General features: G+C 47.3%; 1 protein-coding gene across 4 annotated transcripts in view; it reads right to left on the minus strand.

The window, feature by feature from the left end:
• Positions 1-4,027: 4,027 nt before the first annotated feature.
• The window catches only part of SHISAL1 (shisa like 1), a 134,303-nt gene continuing 120,954 nt past the window's right edge, over positions 4,028-17,376 (minus strand). For all 4 annotated transcript variants that reach the window (XM_032492410.1, XM_032492408.1, XM_032492407.1 and 1 more), the window contains exon 5: positions 4,028-9,978. In XM_032492410.1, the coding sequence (XP_032348301.1) occupies position 9,978 (1 nt within the window). In that variant the 3' untranslated portion in view covers positions 4,028-9,977. The remainder of the gene's footprint in view (positions 9,979-17,376) is intronic.

Genomic DNA, 17,376 nt, shown 5'->3' on the forward strand with positions numbered 1-17,376 from the left:
ATTTTTTACCTAAACAATCCTATCATCTTGAGAGGTAACATTTTAATTTCTTCCATTTCATTTCCACTCTTACACTCTTTATTCCCTGTCTTTACCTTACAGTGCTGCCAGGGGTTCATATTCAACATTGGACTGAAGTGCTGACAGCAGATGTCATGGGCTTGCCCAGTAGTTCAAGCATTAAGACTTGCAGGATGTTTTCTGTAAGTTTTCATAGGTGTCTTTTGTCTGCTTTAAGAAAGCTCCCTTGTCCACCCAGCTTGTCAAGCATTTTAAAACTTGAGTTGAATTTTCTATTTTTTTCTGTGTCTGTTGAAGGGATCATATATTTTTCTCTTTAATATGCTAAGGCTGTGGGTTCTGTTTATTGTTTTCCGATGTTAAACCAACCTGACGCTTCGGCGATACACCTGATGAGGTCAGGCTGGATTTCGTTTGCTTTCTTCTGATTAAAATTTTTGCATCTGTATTGATGACTGAGACTCACTTTGTCAGGTTTTGGTATCAGTAATTGGTCATTCTGGCCTCATAAAATGAGCTGAGGTCATTTTATTCTTTTTTATATTCACATTATACTCTTTCCCCTGTTCTCTAGAAGCGCCTGTGTAAGACTGGCATTACTTCTTCCTCATATGTGTCGTTGAATTCGCAAGGCCTGGGGTTTTCTTAGTGGGAAAGATTCAATTTGTTTAATAATTAAAGGGTGCTTCAGATTTTTCTTTTTCTGGTCTCAGTTTTGGGAACTTGAACTTTTAAAGAAAACAGTTCATTTCTTTTCCATCTTCAAATGTTTTAGATATAATTTTTTCATAATAGTCTTCTTTTATTTTTTACTGTTTTCTGGCTGTGTTCTGGTATCTTCTTTTTAATTTCTGATGTTGGGAATTCGTGTTGTCTTTTTTTTTCCTTGATGACTTTTGCCAAGAAGTTATCGATTTTATTAATTTTTTCCCCAAGGAATCAGCAATTTGCTTTGCTGATTGCCTGTTATGTTTGTTTTTGCATTAGTTTTGTGTTCCTCTTCAGTGTTCTTTACTTTTACTTTGTGTTTATTTGACTATCCTATATTTAATTGGTGGGAAGTATGGCTAAATCATTAGTTTTCAGTCAGTTAAATTTGTATATCAGTTTGGGGAGAACTGATGTCTTTACCATGCTGTTGTTTAAGCCATGGACACAGTATATCTCTTAATTTCTTTAGACTTCCTTTGATTTCTTTACTAATATGTGCTCTTAAGCTTAAATTTCCCTCCAAGCACTGATTTAACTGCATCACACAAGTTTTAATATGCATAATTTCTTTTGTGCTCAAATATTTCCTAATTGCATCATGATTTTTTCTTTGACTGTAGGCTATCTGTTTTGCAAACAAGTAAGACTTTGCTAGTTATTCTTTCTCTTCATAGTTTTCTATCTTAGTGGCACTGTGGTCAAATAATGTCCTTTGAGGTTAGTTGAAACTTGCTTAGTTATCCAGTATATGGCAACTTTTCACAAAGATTCTGTGCTTGGAAAAAATTTTTATATTTGTTGGATGCATTGTTCTATGTATGTCCATTTGGCAAATTTCTTAATCATGTTCAATTCTTCCATATTCTTACTGATTTTCCATCTGATCGTCCTACTTGTTGTAAACAGAGCTGTCTTAAAGTCTCCTACTATGACTGTGGTTTTGTCTTCCTTTCCTTAGTTCTATCAGTTTTTGCTTTATGTATTTTGAGGCTATGTGTTATTAAGTGCATACAAATTTAATAAGGTTTTCCTATTGAGTTGGCTCTTTATCATCATGAAATGTTATCCTATATCTTTGCTAAATCTTCTTGTCTGTAACTCTAATTTATCTGATATTACTATAGTTACACCAGCTTTTGGGGGGTTAGTACTTGCATAGTATCCTTTTCCCCATCCTTTTATTTTCACTTTTTTGTAAGTCCTAATATTGTATATATCTCTTATGAATATTATATAGTTGATTTTGGAGGGAGGGCTTAAATCCAATCTGATAATCTTAATCTTTTAATTTAAGACCATTTCATTCGTTTATATTTAATGTGATTACTAAAATATTTGGTTTTAAGTATTATGTGCTTTTTTGTCTTATTTCTCTCTCTCTCTGTTTTTTTTTTTTGTCATGCCTTCTTTTGGATAAGTACATTTTGTCATTCTATGTTTCTCTTTATATTAGCTTGGAAGTTATTTCTTCTTTTACTATTACTTCAATGATTCTCCTAAAGATTAAAAAATGCATTCTTAACGTATCCTAATATTATTTGGTACTTTCTTTCTTCCTGGACAATCCAAGGACCTAACCAGGTATCCTGTGATCTTGTAAACTCACTTACTGGTTCTAGAAGCCTTTTTTGTAGCTTCCTTGACTTTTTTTTTTTTTTTTTTGGAAGCAATCATATCCTCTGCAAATAGGGACATTTTTAGTTTCCTTTTTCCATCTATGTGCCTTTTATTTCCATTTCTTGCCTTATTTGCACTGGTTAGAACTTCCAGCAGCATCTCGAATAAGAGTGGTGACAACAGATCTCCTTGCCTTGTCTCTGATCTAATTTGCCTTTAAACCCATTCATGGAGATCTTAATTTCGGTTATTATACTTTTTACTTCTATGGTTTCTAATAAGTTCTTTAAAAAATTTCCTCTATTACCTTTTTATGGCATTAGTTTTCAGACATACTTTTATACATTTTGGGCACATTGAGTACAGCTGTTTTGGAGCCTCTCCCGTGACCTGTTTGTGCTGTTTCTCGTGTCTATTGCTGCCCTGGCTGCCTGGTTACCTCTGAGGGGGGGCCAGACAGAATATATTTGATCAATTGTTTGTAGAAATATTTTGAAGCCCAGGGTGATGAGTACTCTCTGGAGGAAGATAAGCGGATGGCGTTATCAGTTAAGTGGGCGTGCCAGCAATCTGGGATCCCGTTAATCCAATTTCAGAAATTGGGTGTCTCTGGTCCCCCAGATGAAGTGGAACAGAGCTGCCAGGGTGGGCCCACCCTTACTCCCATGGCACAGCCCTTGGGGGGGCCCAGTCCAAAGTAGGGGTTCCAGATCCCTCCCTCCAGCGGTCCCAGACTCCACCCCCTCCCCCAGCCTGCCAAGCTGGAAGACCAGAGCTCATCCTCTCAGCCTCCTTATTCAGAACCAAGGAGTGCCAGGGAAAAAGCAGCCCCAAGTGCCACCTCATTTTTCTGAGTGTCCATCCTCTCCCAGGCCTCGAATTCCGAATTCTTCACTACTGGTATGCTTTCTATTGCCTTCCAGGAGTGTTAAAAAATACATGTGGCCCAGGGTTTCTAGCTGTTCTCATGGTGGGTGGGGTTGTGGGGGAGGCACAGTCTGAAGACCTGATCTGGGGGGTGAATGTTGGAGTGTGCCTTTCAGACTGGTGAAACGAAGGCATACTGGAATGCTGGCAGCAGTGACCGAGCAGAGGGGAGATCTGTGATTCAGGAGAGAGGGAGTGTTGTAGATGGAGCCTGAGATGGGGCTCAGTGTGGACGGGAGCCTCAACGTGCCCCCAAGAACGTGCATACAGCAGCAATAGTGATGTCAGTGCTACGGCCCTTTTCTGGCCCTTTCCCTGTGCCCCAGCCTGAGGTTGGTGGCGTTGGGGAACAGGGTGTGCTGAAAGTCTGGGCCATCAGATGGGACTCTAGCAGAGGGGATGGTGCTGCTTCCCAGCAATTGTCCCCTACCAGCTGGTGGGCTCACAGCCCCTCCTGCTGCCTACCGGTGCCCCCTTCGTGGCTCTGTCTCCTTTCGGACGCTGCTCTTGTCCCTTGGGAGGTGGTGTCCATCTGGCCTCTCGATCTGCTCTGTCCTTGGTGCTGGACCCTCGAGTCCTTCGGGAGGGACCTGTGTGACCAGCTGCCCCTAATGCCGCCCCAGACCGCTCTTCAGCTGAGACCCTGGACCCTGATCCTCTGCCCTCCCTGACAGAGTGACAACAAACATGACTGCAGGTTCCCAAGGGCACATTTTGAAACATGAAAGCAAATTTTAATACAGGGGACAGCTGACGTGACACTCCTTTATTAAAACCTAAGGACATCTTTATAAAAACTACTGTATATAAAGACAAAAGCAGTGCAACAGCGGTCCGTGTAAAACACATCATCATCATCATTACATTTTATTATTATTATTATTATTAGGAATATTATTGGTTTTTGGTTTTCCCGAGTATCAGCTCTCAGAGAGACCCCACGCCTGCTCACGTGAAGTGGGGGTTTACAGGGGAGAGGGACGAGTCTGCCCCACCGTGCATGCGGGCCCATGCCCGGCTGACCCTGGGGAGGACACAGACTGAGCCTCTCCCCCCACGGTCCCCACTCAGTTACTGCCCATCACCCAGACTCTGTTTGGTTCTTTGACTGTGCTGTATCCCATTAGCTTTCACCTAGAAGACGGGAAAGAGACAGGGAGGAACCGAGGTGAGAACCCGAGGCGGGCTTCCAAGAAGAGCTTCTCTCGGGGCCCAGTTTGGTTGCAGCTGTGGCCACACTGGATGCCCATGGAGGCTGTGTGGTCTGTACCTTTGGATCACGTGAGTGGTGATCCCCCACTAGCGTTCCCTGACTTTGATGGGATCCTGCACATTTTGGAGGGCAGTTTAGGGCAATTCACAGGGCACCTCCCTGCCAAACCCAGGGTTGCTGTTCACAGTGCCGCCTATAGAAACGGTGCCCCCGGGAGGTGGGCACTGCAGCAGCCCTGAATGTCAGTCCATCAAGGGAAAATGGGTTAGGGCTTTGACGTGATGATAGGAGTTTTAGGTACAGTGTGACTAATAGTCAAAGCCCCTCACTCACCAAGCATCTATCTAGCACCAACTCTCCGGCAGCATCTTGGACTGGAAACTTGGGGGCAGGGGTGGGGGTGGGGACAATGCCACCTCCAAGGTCACTTATTCTCTTTGTGGATTCGAGCATCCCTAACTGTTAGGCACAACTAGTCATTTCACAAGTGATGCTAGCCTCTCCCTCAGACACTGCCTGTTCCCCGACATCTCTGGCTATAGCAGGAACTGCTCCCAGCTGGGCCCTGGGTATGGAGCTGGCTAAATATTTGTTGGTGAGATGAATGGATGCATGCGTGAACAAATGGATTTTCTCAACAGCTGAATTTTCAGGCCAGGAGCCCCCAGAGCTGCCTGCACTCACCTGATGACCGCCTGGTGCTGCGCTTGTGCTGCAAGGCGGGGCTGGGGAGCCTGGCGTGGCGTTGGTCACAGGGTAGGTGTGCTGTGTTTGTTTCCTGGAGGGGACAGGGCATCACCCCAGCCTGGTGATGTGTTCTGGGGCTGCAGGTGGCAGTGACCAGAGTGTCACCCACTCGTTGGGTGGTTGGCCACCCCTCTGACTTTTCAAGTCTGTGAGGACCAGGTAGCCCCTGTCTGATGCTCAGCAGGTGGATGGGAAGATAAGAGTCCCCCAAGGTGGCCTCTTCTGTTCCAGGCCCAGAGAGGGGGGCCCGGACAGATGTCTCTCTGCAGTGACATGGCTGCCCCTCAGCATTGACCAGAAATGCCCCCAGCGACTCCACATGGGGCTCTTATGTCAACTTGGATCGCTAAGTAATCTGCAAATTCACTCTGAAGGCCACCTCAGGCGTGACTCTTCCAGTGGGTGGGGACCCATCAGCCAAGCTGAACAAATTAAACCAATACATGTTTTAAACGTCAGTGACTCTAGGAAACTTGTCTTCTTTTACAGCACAACCTCTAGTAGACATAGTGAATGGGGTGTCTGCAGAGCCAGGGGACAAGGCCTGGGCAGGGACAGTGATCTGGAGGCACAGCGAGGCCCGGGGTCCTGGCTGGCGTAGATGTGGGTCTGGGGATCTCCCGGGTGCGTGGGAGATGGTGCCCGGCCAGCCCCACTGTCTCCTTCTGACTGGAGTGGCTGAAACGCAGTTTTTGATTTGATGGGGAGCTGGGAGGCGTCTCTTGGCAGAAGAAGCCTATTACCTGCCCCCTAACCTTGGTCACGTTTTCCCTGATGACCCCGCATCCTCCTTTCTAGCCCTGGTGCTGAGTTTGCCCAGATAGTTTTTTGGATGATGAGGGAAAATGCCACCCCCCACACCAGGAACGCTAGCTGCCTCCTTGCTATTTCTCGAAAACATCAGATTGGACCATCAGAGAGGCTGGATCTACCTGCAGAAACTCACGTGTGTGCATTAGTGCGTGCACATACGTGCGCATGTTTGTGTGCGTGTGTGTGCGTGTGCGTGTGTTTTCAGTTAAGGCCTGTTCTTTCCTGGTCCCCGTCAGGGTCCTGTGTCTGCCTGGCAGCTGGCGGCCCCAGGCCCGTCTGCACTAGCGAGCTGCTCCTAGAGGGGCAGGGAGATTGCAGAGGTTCAGGGAGGGCAGAGAGGCCCACAGGGGCTACCAGCTATCGGTTCTGAGCAGAGAGTCCCAAACATACAAGACACTAGACACGGAAGAGAAGAAAAGCATAAAACTGCTCGTTAATAACACACAGTTCCCAGTGGGAAAAAGTCCTCACAGATACAGGGAGTCAGTGATGTGAACCAGAGACAAGTTCCTCAGTGGACGTATTGCCAGCCTCTTTTTCTTTTTTTTGTTTTTGTTTTTCTTTTTGCGTTATTATTGTTACTTTTACAAATAGCCAGAAGCTCACAGTAAAAAGTAAAAGTAGGCAGCTTGAAAAATCAGGTTAGGGAGTCACTAAAAATCGTGAACTCTGTAAATCTCTACTTGAATTTGTCATTACCCTGCGTCTCATTCTCGGGACACTCTAACTGGCACGTCTGCCGGCCGCAGTAGGATGGAGGCAGGTTTTCATTGGGATGGTCCTGTGACCTGGGGGTCTTGAGGAGCCCTTGACAGTGGGTGGGACTGAACTGCACCTGAGTGACTTCTGGACGTATGCTCGCACCCATGTGCACTGCCCTCACCCCCTCAACCACTCGGAGAGGCAACGAGTGTTGGCACCTCCCTCCCACACCCCCACCTCACACACTTGACAGCGGAGGCTCAGAGAGGTGACGCAATTGGCCCAAGCCCACCCAGCCAGGAAGGGGCAGTGCTGTGGGTCCCTGTGCTCTGTCCTCTGCACCCAGGCTGCCCTGTGTTGGATTGCTAAGTCTGGGATGTGTGCTGAGCTACACAGTGCGAGGCCGCCCGCTCACAACAGAGTGTTCAGACCCCCAGCCCGGCGGTGACAGGACACCTCCACGGCTCGTCGGTCACTCCCGGAGAGACCGCTGGTGGGGCCAGGAGCAGCATCTCGCAAGTTCTCAAGCTCAGGGATGCAAATCAGAGGAATCCTGACCCCGGCTGGTCTCTGTGACAGTGACCTCTGGCTCCAGTGATTGGGGCCAGGAGGCAGGGCCACCTGCTCCTTCTCAGCAGATGAAGCGCCTTCCAGAACCACAGGAAGCCAGAGATACAGGCCTCCTAAATATCTGGCCTGATCCCTTCCTTTTAGTGTCAGGGCCACCGACGGCAGAGAAGGCACGGGACTTGCCTGAGGTCACACTGTTCTCAGTACAGAGCTGTTGTCAGATTCTGGGTCTGTGCCCAGCCCCCTCTCCCCAAGGCTTGGGTTCCTCTGACTCCCGGGGCTCTGCACAGAGGATGCAGGTGTGATGGGATAGAGCTGGGCTGAATGGCTGCTGGGCATACCGTCCCCCCAGCGTCCCCCACCAACCTGGGCCAACCCCAGCCCAATGGCTGCCCTGCATGGCCGAGGCCCTTGGGCAGGTCCTGGGATGACTCAGCGTCCAGGGAAAAGGGAGCTGTGCCTATCCCCAATCAAGACCCTAAGCAAAGGTTCTCCCGCTTTGCCTCTGCCAAGCTGTATGCCTAGGGGCCCTGGCAGCGCTGCCTGGAGGAGACGGGACTGAAGCCCTGGGCCTCAGCTTGCCCATGTGACCTTGGGCAAGCCACCTGTCTGAGTCTCCGTGTCCTAGTCCATGAAATGGGGGAGAATCCCTTTTTTACCGGGCTTTGAGAGGATGAAGAGCCAGGCTGGATGGAAAATCTTGATGCCCCAGAAAGTTCTTTCTGCCTTTCAGAGGATGGGCGGGTGTTACGCTTGTGCAGCCTGCGGTGACTCACAGCAAACCACAGCTCACGCACGGGCTCTCTCTTCCCCTCCTCTCTTTCCGCCCTTCCGCTGCCTCCCAGACAACCTGGGTCTCTGGGTTCCCTGAAACCATCAAGCCTGTGGCTGCCCCAGTGCCTTTGCACCAGCTGTTGCCTCTGCCTGGCATGCTCTCCTATCTTCAGTGTCCATGGCTGGCTCTTGCTGACCATTCAGGTCTGGGCTTCACTATCACCTGCTCAGAAAAGCCTTCCCAAGCTCACCAAGACCCTTGCTAACACTGTTCGGACGGAATTCTCAGTCGGTTCAGTGCTCACCAGTCTTGCTGTCTTCCTTATTCACTGCTCATTTCTTCCCTGGCCTCTCGCCCCAGCTAGAACACCAGCACCACGAGCAGGGGCCTGCCTGCTCCCTGCTGCATCTGACGGGCAGACGGTCTGCGGGAGAACACTGGGTCCGGCTGAGTGAGAGACCTCGAGCAGAGGGGACACACGTTTGTGGAGGAGGGCCCGCTAAGCTGGGTGTCGGGGGAGGTTTTTGGCATCACTAACACCAGCGGAAAGAGGGTACTTACACTGCCAGCCTGGCCCTTGGGGATTTACATGATCATTTCTCAGGTAATGTCCATCCGTGGGTGTGCCCCGGGGGAGCGGGGTGCGTGGCGGTGGCGGTGAGCTCTGTGGATGGATGTTATGGGCTCCAGGTTTGTGTAGCAGTCCCAGCTTCCAGAACCTTCCCCTCTGCATTTCCACAGTGCTCATCACTCTGTCCAGCAAAGATCTGTGTCTGCCTCTCCCACCAGATGCTGGCTCTCCCTGGGGCAGGGACAAGAACAGCCTGGCGCATCTCCCGTCCCCACCACTGCCCAGCACGGGGCCTGGCACACAGCAGGTGCTCAACCAGAATGTGCCATGTGTATGAGGGTTCTGTGGCAGTGATGGTGGAGAACTTGGGGCGATGGCCCATCCACCGAGAAGCCACTGGGGAGACCCGGGCTGGGGAGCTTGAACTTTGGGTTCTTATACCTCTGAGGTCAAACAGAAGGCCTTGTCTCCTGGCTGTGAGTTGTGGGCTGTTTTTGCAGGCAGTTCATCCCACCTGCCTCCCCAGTGATGAGAGAGGGTGTATGTGAAGACACGCCCCCTAGCGCCTGCCCCAGGGACAGCCTGAGAAGTGTCTCTCAGGATCAGTGTCATTATGGAAACAGAAGCTGTAAGAACAGCCCCCACTGGCATTTGCAAATCCCCAGCACCCCCTGAGGCACAGTGGGGCTGTGTCCCGTGCTGGCCCCTCCATCTGGCTCACAGCCGCCGGCCACAGCAGGAAGCTGGAGCCCGGACGCTGGCCCGAAGCCCCACCACAAGGTGACCCATGCCCACGAGGGAACTTGGGGGCACCCCAGTAAAGACCAAACAAACAAAAACGACACCCCAAATCACACGCCAGACACGCACACGCACACACACACACTCACAGTCGATGCTCTGACACGGATGGGCCCAGGGGCCCCTACGGCAGGAGCAGAGGCAAGGGAGCCACAGGCGCGACACGCAGGCCCGAGCCCTCCCGGCCTGGCTGGGCCAGAGCAGCTGTGCCGCCATCCTGAGTCCACGAGGGCGCCACCTCTCAAAAGCCACCAGCCCAAAATGGGACTATTGCTTGCGGACGGGTGGCTCAGAAGCCCCTCCCTGCACCCCCGGCCCCCACCCCTGAGTTTGCTCCTCGTCTTAGAAGTCCGTGGAAGGGGGTTTGGGCACAGGGAGCGTTTCCTCCTCCGCCACCGCCGCGGCCGCCTCGACTCTCCCTGGCGTCTCACTGAAGGTGCTCTTCTTGGAGGCTGAGCCGGGTGCTTCGGGCCTCACCTCCCCCATCCTGAGGCACGGCAAAAGGGTTTTCTAGGGAAGCAGAAGGAAACAAAATATCACATGGTGTCTCCTCCATGGGGACGCACTGGAGACACTTCTCTCGGGCCTCAGTGCCAGGAGAAGCCAGGTTTTCTCTGAGCACATGACCTATCTTTGTTTCTGGATGTTGAGAACCATTTGACTTTAAGGCTGGAAGCAAGGCAAGCAGGCACGCCATCACTACGCCATCACCATACAGCACTAGCGCCCCGGCCCACACAATAAGACAAGAAAGAAGCATAGAACGTCAGGAATGGAATAGAAGACTCCTAATTACCATTATTGGCAGATCATGTACATAGAAAATCCCAGAGAATCAATAGGCTGATTATTAGAACAGAGAGTATAGACATAAAGATATAATTTTCAATCTGTGAGACATCAGATCAACTTATAAAAACCAACAGTGTTTTTTGACCTCAACAATTATCAGGGTGATTATATGTCTCAGCTTGGGACAGTCCCAGTTTACACTGTTTTGACATAATTTTTAATATTGTTCCCCTTTCACCATCAAAAGTATTTTAATTTGGATGACAAATCATATGGTCACCCTTGCTGTAACAAACTAGAAAATATGAATAACAGATACAGAAATCCACTCGTAATAATAAAAAAAATCATTATGAATCTTGGAATCATATCACTGGATGTGACTGCATCACACAAAGCCGCGGAGAGGAAATCAGGACAGTCCTGACACACAGACGAGCCAGGAGATCAGTGGGATAAGATCAAGAGAGCAAACACCAGCCCATGGAGTACCTACAGCTTTGACTGGCAGAGCTGAGCTGCCTTTTCCCTTTCTGCTCTTGAGATCACCGCCAGACAAGGATAATGATACAAACTCCATCTGTGGCAGGCACAGTGAACCCCCTGGCCTGTGTCCATTTATACCCAGTCACAAATATTCACCTTCCCATACCCCCTTGCAGACAGGAGTGGTCCCAAGGCCCACTCTGGCCAATGTCATATAAGAGGAGGTCTACTGGGAAGGGGACCTGGAGCCAGAGGACGAACGTGAGAATGAAGGACCCTCACTAATGCAGGCGGGGCGGGAAGCAGCCCCAGGCTGCCCACCTCCGTACCACTGCAGCTGGGTTTCTGCTGCTTGCAACTGACACAGCTATTAACTAACAAGCCATCTTCAACCAAGCTCCGGTGCGTGTTCCAGCGGCAAGTGAAGAAGCTGGGGGAGGGGCTCTGGCTTCACCAACAAAGCCCAATTTTCCAGAGTGAGTGATATTCCAAAGGGCAGAGCCAACACCTCACTCTGCATCGCTGGGCTCTGGGTGAGAGAGTCCAGGGAGCTGTCTCCTCTACTTCACAGAGCAAAGCCAGAGCCCCCATCATCTGTTTATCCTTCTCCAGAGACTTACCTCTATGCGGCACACCAAGGGTTCTACTTACTGGTCTAGTTTATTGTTTGTCTCTCCCAAATCAAAGATTAGCGACACGAGGGCCAAGGTATTTGTGTGTTATGTTCAGTTTTGTATCACCAGGGTCAGGTGCCCAGTAGGGACTTAATAAATATTTGTTGAATGAAAGAATGAACCAAGAATTTAAAGCCCAGATGAGCCATCATTTAAATATAAAGTCAACAGAACAACTTTTTGAACACATTTTGGAATTAGAGTTCCCATGAGCCCTTCTTTATAATAGAGGATGCACTTAGGGTAACCAAGGGTAAATGGAGTAACTCTGGCAAGAGCATTGGCGATGAGAATCTATTCAATTTTAGGACTGTGTCTGAAACAAATCTAAGAATTGTGACTGCTGTAGAAAAGAACAAAAGAGAAAACAGAGAACTGATATAAATGATAGTAGGAGGGGTGAAGCTCTGATGGAGGGAGATAATATGCGTAAACTATGTCTTATTTATCCACAGCTGGGAGTCCAAAAAATCATTTAGAGATGGAAATAACATCAGAGCTAAATGGAAAAACTAATATAATCAGCTCGAATCATTTGGTGGAAGGGAGAGATGGGGAGGGAAAGTAGAAATATTCTAATCTGGGCATTGGTCATTAGTAGGAGGAAAATAAACATTGTCTAAAGAAACAGAGGATTAAAGGCGTCATAGCACAGCATAATTATGAAGAGAACCATAAGATGAAAACCACAGCTTTCCAAATTGTCAGAAGACATACACACAAAAAATAAAACAAAGAAAACAGAGACCATCTGGTGAAAATTGACAACCCCCACAAAAGCTATAAAAACAGAAAGCATATCATAAACTATGATGACAGAACTAAGATTAAATGCAGCTGCCATATTAGTAAATGTTAATGAGCCATACATACTTGCTGGAAAAAAGAGACTCTCAGACTAGATTACAAGCAAACCCACTGAAGGTAAAATGATTCAGAAAGGTTTCGTATGATTAAAAAGTTCTGCAGAAGGATGGAGTGACGTCTGTACAGCAATGTGTATGTATTTAATGCCAGTGAACAGTACAGTGCTTAAAATGGTAAATTTTATGTTATATGTTTTACCATAATTATGAAAAAAAGGATGTGTAGAAATATAACAAACACAAACCACGAGAAAGCAGGGATCTTGATCTGAATATTAGACAACACTGAACTCAGGGCAAGAAACACTGAAAGAGAAAAAGAAGGCACTGTGTGGGGATCAAGGATGAGTCACCATGAGGACCTAAAAGTAGCAAGTGTCTTTGGACCAAATAACATAGACTCACATGTCATAGAGCAAGAACTCCTGGAAATTTAGGAATAAAAAGACAGCAAAATGCTAGTATTGGTGCATTGTAATTCAACTCTCTGCCCACTATATATTAATTTGACAAAAACATAAATAATTTATAGAGAGCCAAATAACCTTATTAATAACATAGTATTTGTCTGTGTATTAAACAGAATCTACCTTCTGTTCAAATGCTCCTGAAAATGTATACACACAAAAATGACTATCAGGCTACAAAGGAAGTAAATTCCAAAAAGTAGATACAACACAACATTCTCTGATCACAATATACTAGGATTTGAAAATATTAATAAAACCACAAAACATGAACTCTACTACCCATGAGTTTAAAAACTCTTTAAAATAACTCGTATCAAAGACAGAGAGAAAATAAATCAAAGTTGCAAAATATCTAGACAGTAATAAAAATAAAAAGATTACATTTCAGAACCCATGTGATGCAGCTAAAGCAATGCTTAGAGGAAAATTTATAGCTTTAAATATTGATCTTAATAAATAAGAAAACATAAATTAGCTATCCACCTCATAAGCTAGAAAAACAGAGGCAAAATACCCAAGGAAAGCATAGGAAAGCAATTGAGAAATTAAAGCTGAAATGAAGTTAAAAAAATAAAAGGAAGGAATGAATAAATCAATCCAATTCCTGGTTCTTTATGAAAAACAAGGAAACGTTAACTGTTGGTGAATCTAGTGAAAGCAGTTGGAGGAGATGACCATCTGAAAGTTATCTGTACTTTTGTTTTCCAATTCCACTTCTATGCTATCTCTTAATCCCTCTAGATGGGCTTTTGCCCGAACTATTCTGCAGAATTTGGCCTTGTTAAGATCACCAAAAACCTCCATGTTGCTATATCCAGTGGTCAGTTCTCAGCCCTCCTTTTGCGTGTCCTCTTGGCAGCACTAAGACAGGTGATCACTTCTGCTTCCAGGACACTCCAGGTCCCTCTCCTGGTCCTCCTCCTCCTTCTCTGGCTGCTGCTTCTCAGGCTCCTCTGGGGGTCCCTCCCCACCTTCCCAGCCTCCTCTTCTCTCCACCTCTATTCCTGAGGACCCCGTCTCCTCCCAAGGATTTAACACATTAATGTCTCTCCAGCCTCAAGCTCCCAACATAGCTCCAAACTGTCTACCTGACATCACCAACTGGATATTTCTTTTTGCCATTTTTTTTTGTAAATTGAAGTATAGTGTAAATAGACAATGTGTCAATTTCTGGTGTACAGCATAATGTCCCAGTCATGGATATGTATACACATATTTGTTTTCATATTCTTTTTCGTTAAAGGTTATTACAAAATATTAAATGTAGTTCCCTATGCTGTACAGAAGAAATTTGTTTTTCATCTATTTTTATATATAGTGGTTAACATTTGCAAACCTCAAACTCCCAAATTTATCCCTTCCCACCCCCTTTCCCCCAGTAACCATAAGATTGTTTACTATGTCTGTGAGTCTGTTTCTGTTTTGTTCATTAGTGTTCTCTTTTTTCTTTTTTTAGATTCCACATGTGAGTGGTATCATATGGTATTTTCCTTTGTCTTTCTGGTTTACTTTACTTAGAATGACAATCTCCAGGTCCATCCATGTTGCTGCAAATGGCATTCTTTTCTTCTTTATTATGGCTGAGTAGTATTCCATTGCAGAAATACACCACAACTCTTTTATCCAGTCATCTGTCGATAGACATTTAGAGACATCTCAAACTTAAAATGCTCAAAACTAAAATCCTGATCTTTCTCCCCAGATCAGCTCTCCCCACAATTTTCCTGAGCTCAGTAAATACAACTCCATTGGAGTCCCAGAGCAGCTTCGGCCCCTCCCTTTCTCTCACACCCACATCGAGCCCATCAGTAAACCCTCCAGCTGTGTCCATAAACCTTGCACTTCCTGCAACCTCCATTGCTACTCCCATGGCCCCCTCACTGGTCAAGTCTCCCTGTTCAACCTCCACACAGCAGCCAGAGGGATCCTGTGAAAATCTGCATCACATCATGTCACCCCTCTGCTCAAAACCCTCACTGGCTCCCGTCTCCCTCCAAGGAGAAGCCACAGATCTCCTCTGCATCCTCTCTGCTCACACCCCTTGTCTTCTCTTTTGTTCCACCTGCTGCAGCCGTGATGGCTTGTTTTACGGGTCCACTTGACTGGGCCCTGGGGGTAGCGCCCAGATATTTGCTCAAACATGGTGCCAGGTGGGTTTTGGTGAGGGCACTTCTAGATGAGATGCACATTTGAATCTGCGGACAGAGTCAAGCGGGTCGCCCTCCCCAATGCAGGGGGGCCTCCTCCAACACGCTGAGGCCCTGGACCAAACAAACAGCAAGGAAGGCAGAATTCCCTCTCTACCTGACTGTCTCTGAGCTGGGTCAGTGGTCCTTTCCTGCCTTCGGATATGGACTTGGACTGGAATCTGCTGCACTGGCTCCCTTGGTCCTCAGGCCTTCAGACTGGGACTGGCTTTGGACCACCAGCTCCCCTGGGTCTCCAGCTGGTCGACTGCACATCTGGGACTTCTCAGCCTCCAAAGCTGCATGAGCTAATTCCTTCTAGTATATTTCTTTATATATAATCTCTTTATATATATATAGGTATCTACATAGAGATTTTATACATTTTATATACATTATATACAGGTATACATTTATATATCTAGATTTCTTTCTATCTATCTATCTATCTATCTATCTATCTATCTATCTATCTATCTCTATCCTACTTGTTCTGTCTCTCCAAGAACTCAGGCTACTACAGCACCTACACCAGCACAATCCATCTTTTCTGCCAGATAAACACATGGTTTATTCCCTTATGTCCTTCAAGTCACCTCTTACTGAGGCCCCCTCTGACCACCCTACTGAAAACAGCGCTCCGTCATAAGCCCCTTCCCTGCTCTCAGAAGGTTTTTCTCCCTCACACTTACCACCACCTAACAGTCCATATCTTTTATGTATGTGTTTTAAATTGCCTCTGGCTCCATAAAAGTTGGCTCGTCGTTGGTTCTGGCCCTCTACTGTACCCCCAGGACCAATAACGATGCCTGGCACAGAGCGGGCGCTCGGGAAGGATAGGGAGAACAGACAAATAATGAGAGAAGGACAAGGGAGACTATGCACTCGACTTGGTCCAATGAAATCAGAAAACCTCGATGAAATGGGTGACTTTCCAAGAAAATAGAAATTACCCAAAGGATCCAAGAGAGAATCTAAACAAACCGACTGCCAAGAAGAAAGAGAAAAACTGTCAACTTGCAACTCCAAAGTCTAAAATAAGACAAAGGCAAATTAAAGCCCTAATGAGAACACATCCCAGAGCACAGACAAAAGGAAGCTTCCACAGTCGTCCACTCATCACATCGGCAGAGATCTAAAACACTGAGTGCACTGTGTGTCTGCTGGTTTGGGGGGAAAGCCTCTGCTTCATGCTGATGGGAGGGACATTGTGGTCACTTCTGGAAGGCAGCTGGATGCTTACCAAAGTTACAGATGCACACGCCCTCTGACCCAGCAATTCCACTTAACAATTCTCAACAATTCTCCTACAAATGTGCTCACAAGGGCAAACTTCATATAAGCGCATTTATTGCAGCAATGTGGGTAAAAGTAGAAGGCCAGGATCAAAGAGATGACCATCAGTAGGGCACTGTTCAAAAATGATGGCTCCCCATGTGATGGAGAACAATGCAGAATGATGTTGCGGCAGAAAAGCCAGGCAACCTTCCAGGAGCTCAGTCTGCCGGCTGCCGCAGGACGCCATCCTCAGACACCCCACCATCCTCTGATGTCACTGGGATGTGTGGCTATGGTACCGTCTGGAGGCTGAGGCCTTGCCCCTGAACCTCGGTCTTGCATCTCCCACTGCCTCCTGGGTATCCCCCTTGCACGCCCCACAGGCTTCTCGTCCTTAATGTGTCCAGAACCAAACTCCTGAGTTTCCCGCTAAACCCACTCCTTCTCGATCCTCCCCGACTTGGCTGATGGCAGCTCCACTCTTCCAGAAGCTCAGCTCAGAAGGGAGTCCTTGACGCCTTTCCTCTCACACACAGGTCCAATCCATCGGCCAATCTCATTTATTCAAAACAGATGCAGTATCTAACACTTATTGCCATGTCTACCATCACTACCATGGCCCGAGCCGCCATCCTCTCTTGCCTGGGTATGTAATACTACTAACTGGCTTCTTTCTTTCTTTCGGTGGTGGGGAGGTAATCAGGTTTATTTATTTATCCATCTATTTATTTATTTTTAATGGCAGTACTGGGGATTGAACCCAGGACCTTGTGCATGCTAGGCACACACTCTACCACTATACCCTCCCGCCTCTAACTGGTTTCTCTGACGTCAGCTCTCTCCAGTGCATTCTCCATAAAGGAGCCAGGGTTCTCTGTGCTTTTAAAAATTATGATTATATATTAAATCTCTTCTGCTTGAAACCCTCTAATGGCTTCTCATCACCAAGGCCCTGGAGACTCTCCATGCTCCTCAGAACCTTTCTGATGTGGTCCCCTGTCAAGCCCCTCCTTGTCACTCCTCTCCAGCCACATGAGCCTCTTGGCTCTTCTTTCAATGTTCCTGGATACTCCTGCCTCAGGGCCTTTGCACTTGCTGTTCCCTCTGCCTAGACTGCTCTCCTAGGAATCTATGCACAGCTAATCTTATCAGCAAC

The sequence above is a fragment of the Camelus ferus genome, chromosome 12 (genome assembly GCF_009834535.1).
Source record: "Camelus ferus isolate YT-003-E chromosome 12, BCGSAC_Cfer_1.0, whole genome shotgun sequence".
Taxonomy (NCBI): Eukaryota; Metazoa; Chordata; class Mammalia; order Artiodactyla; family Camelidae; genus Camelus; species Camelus ferus.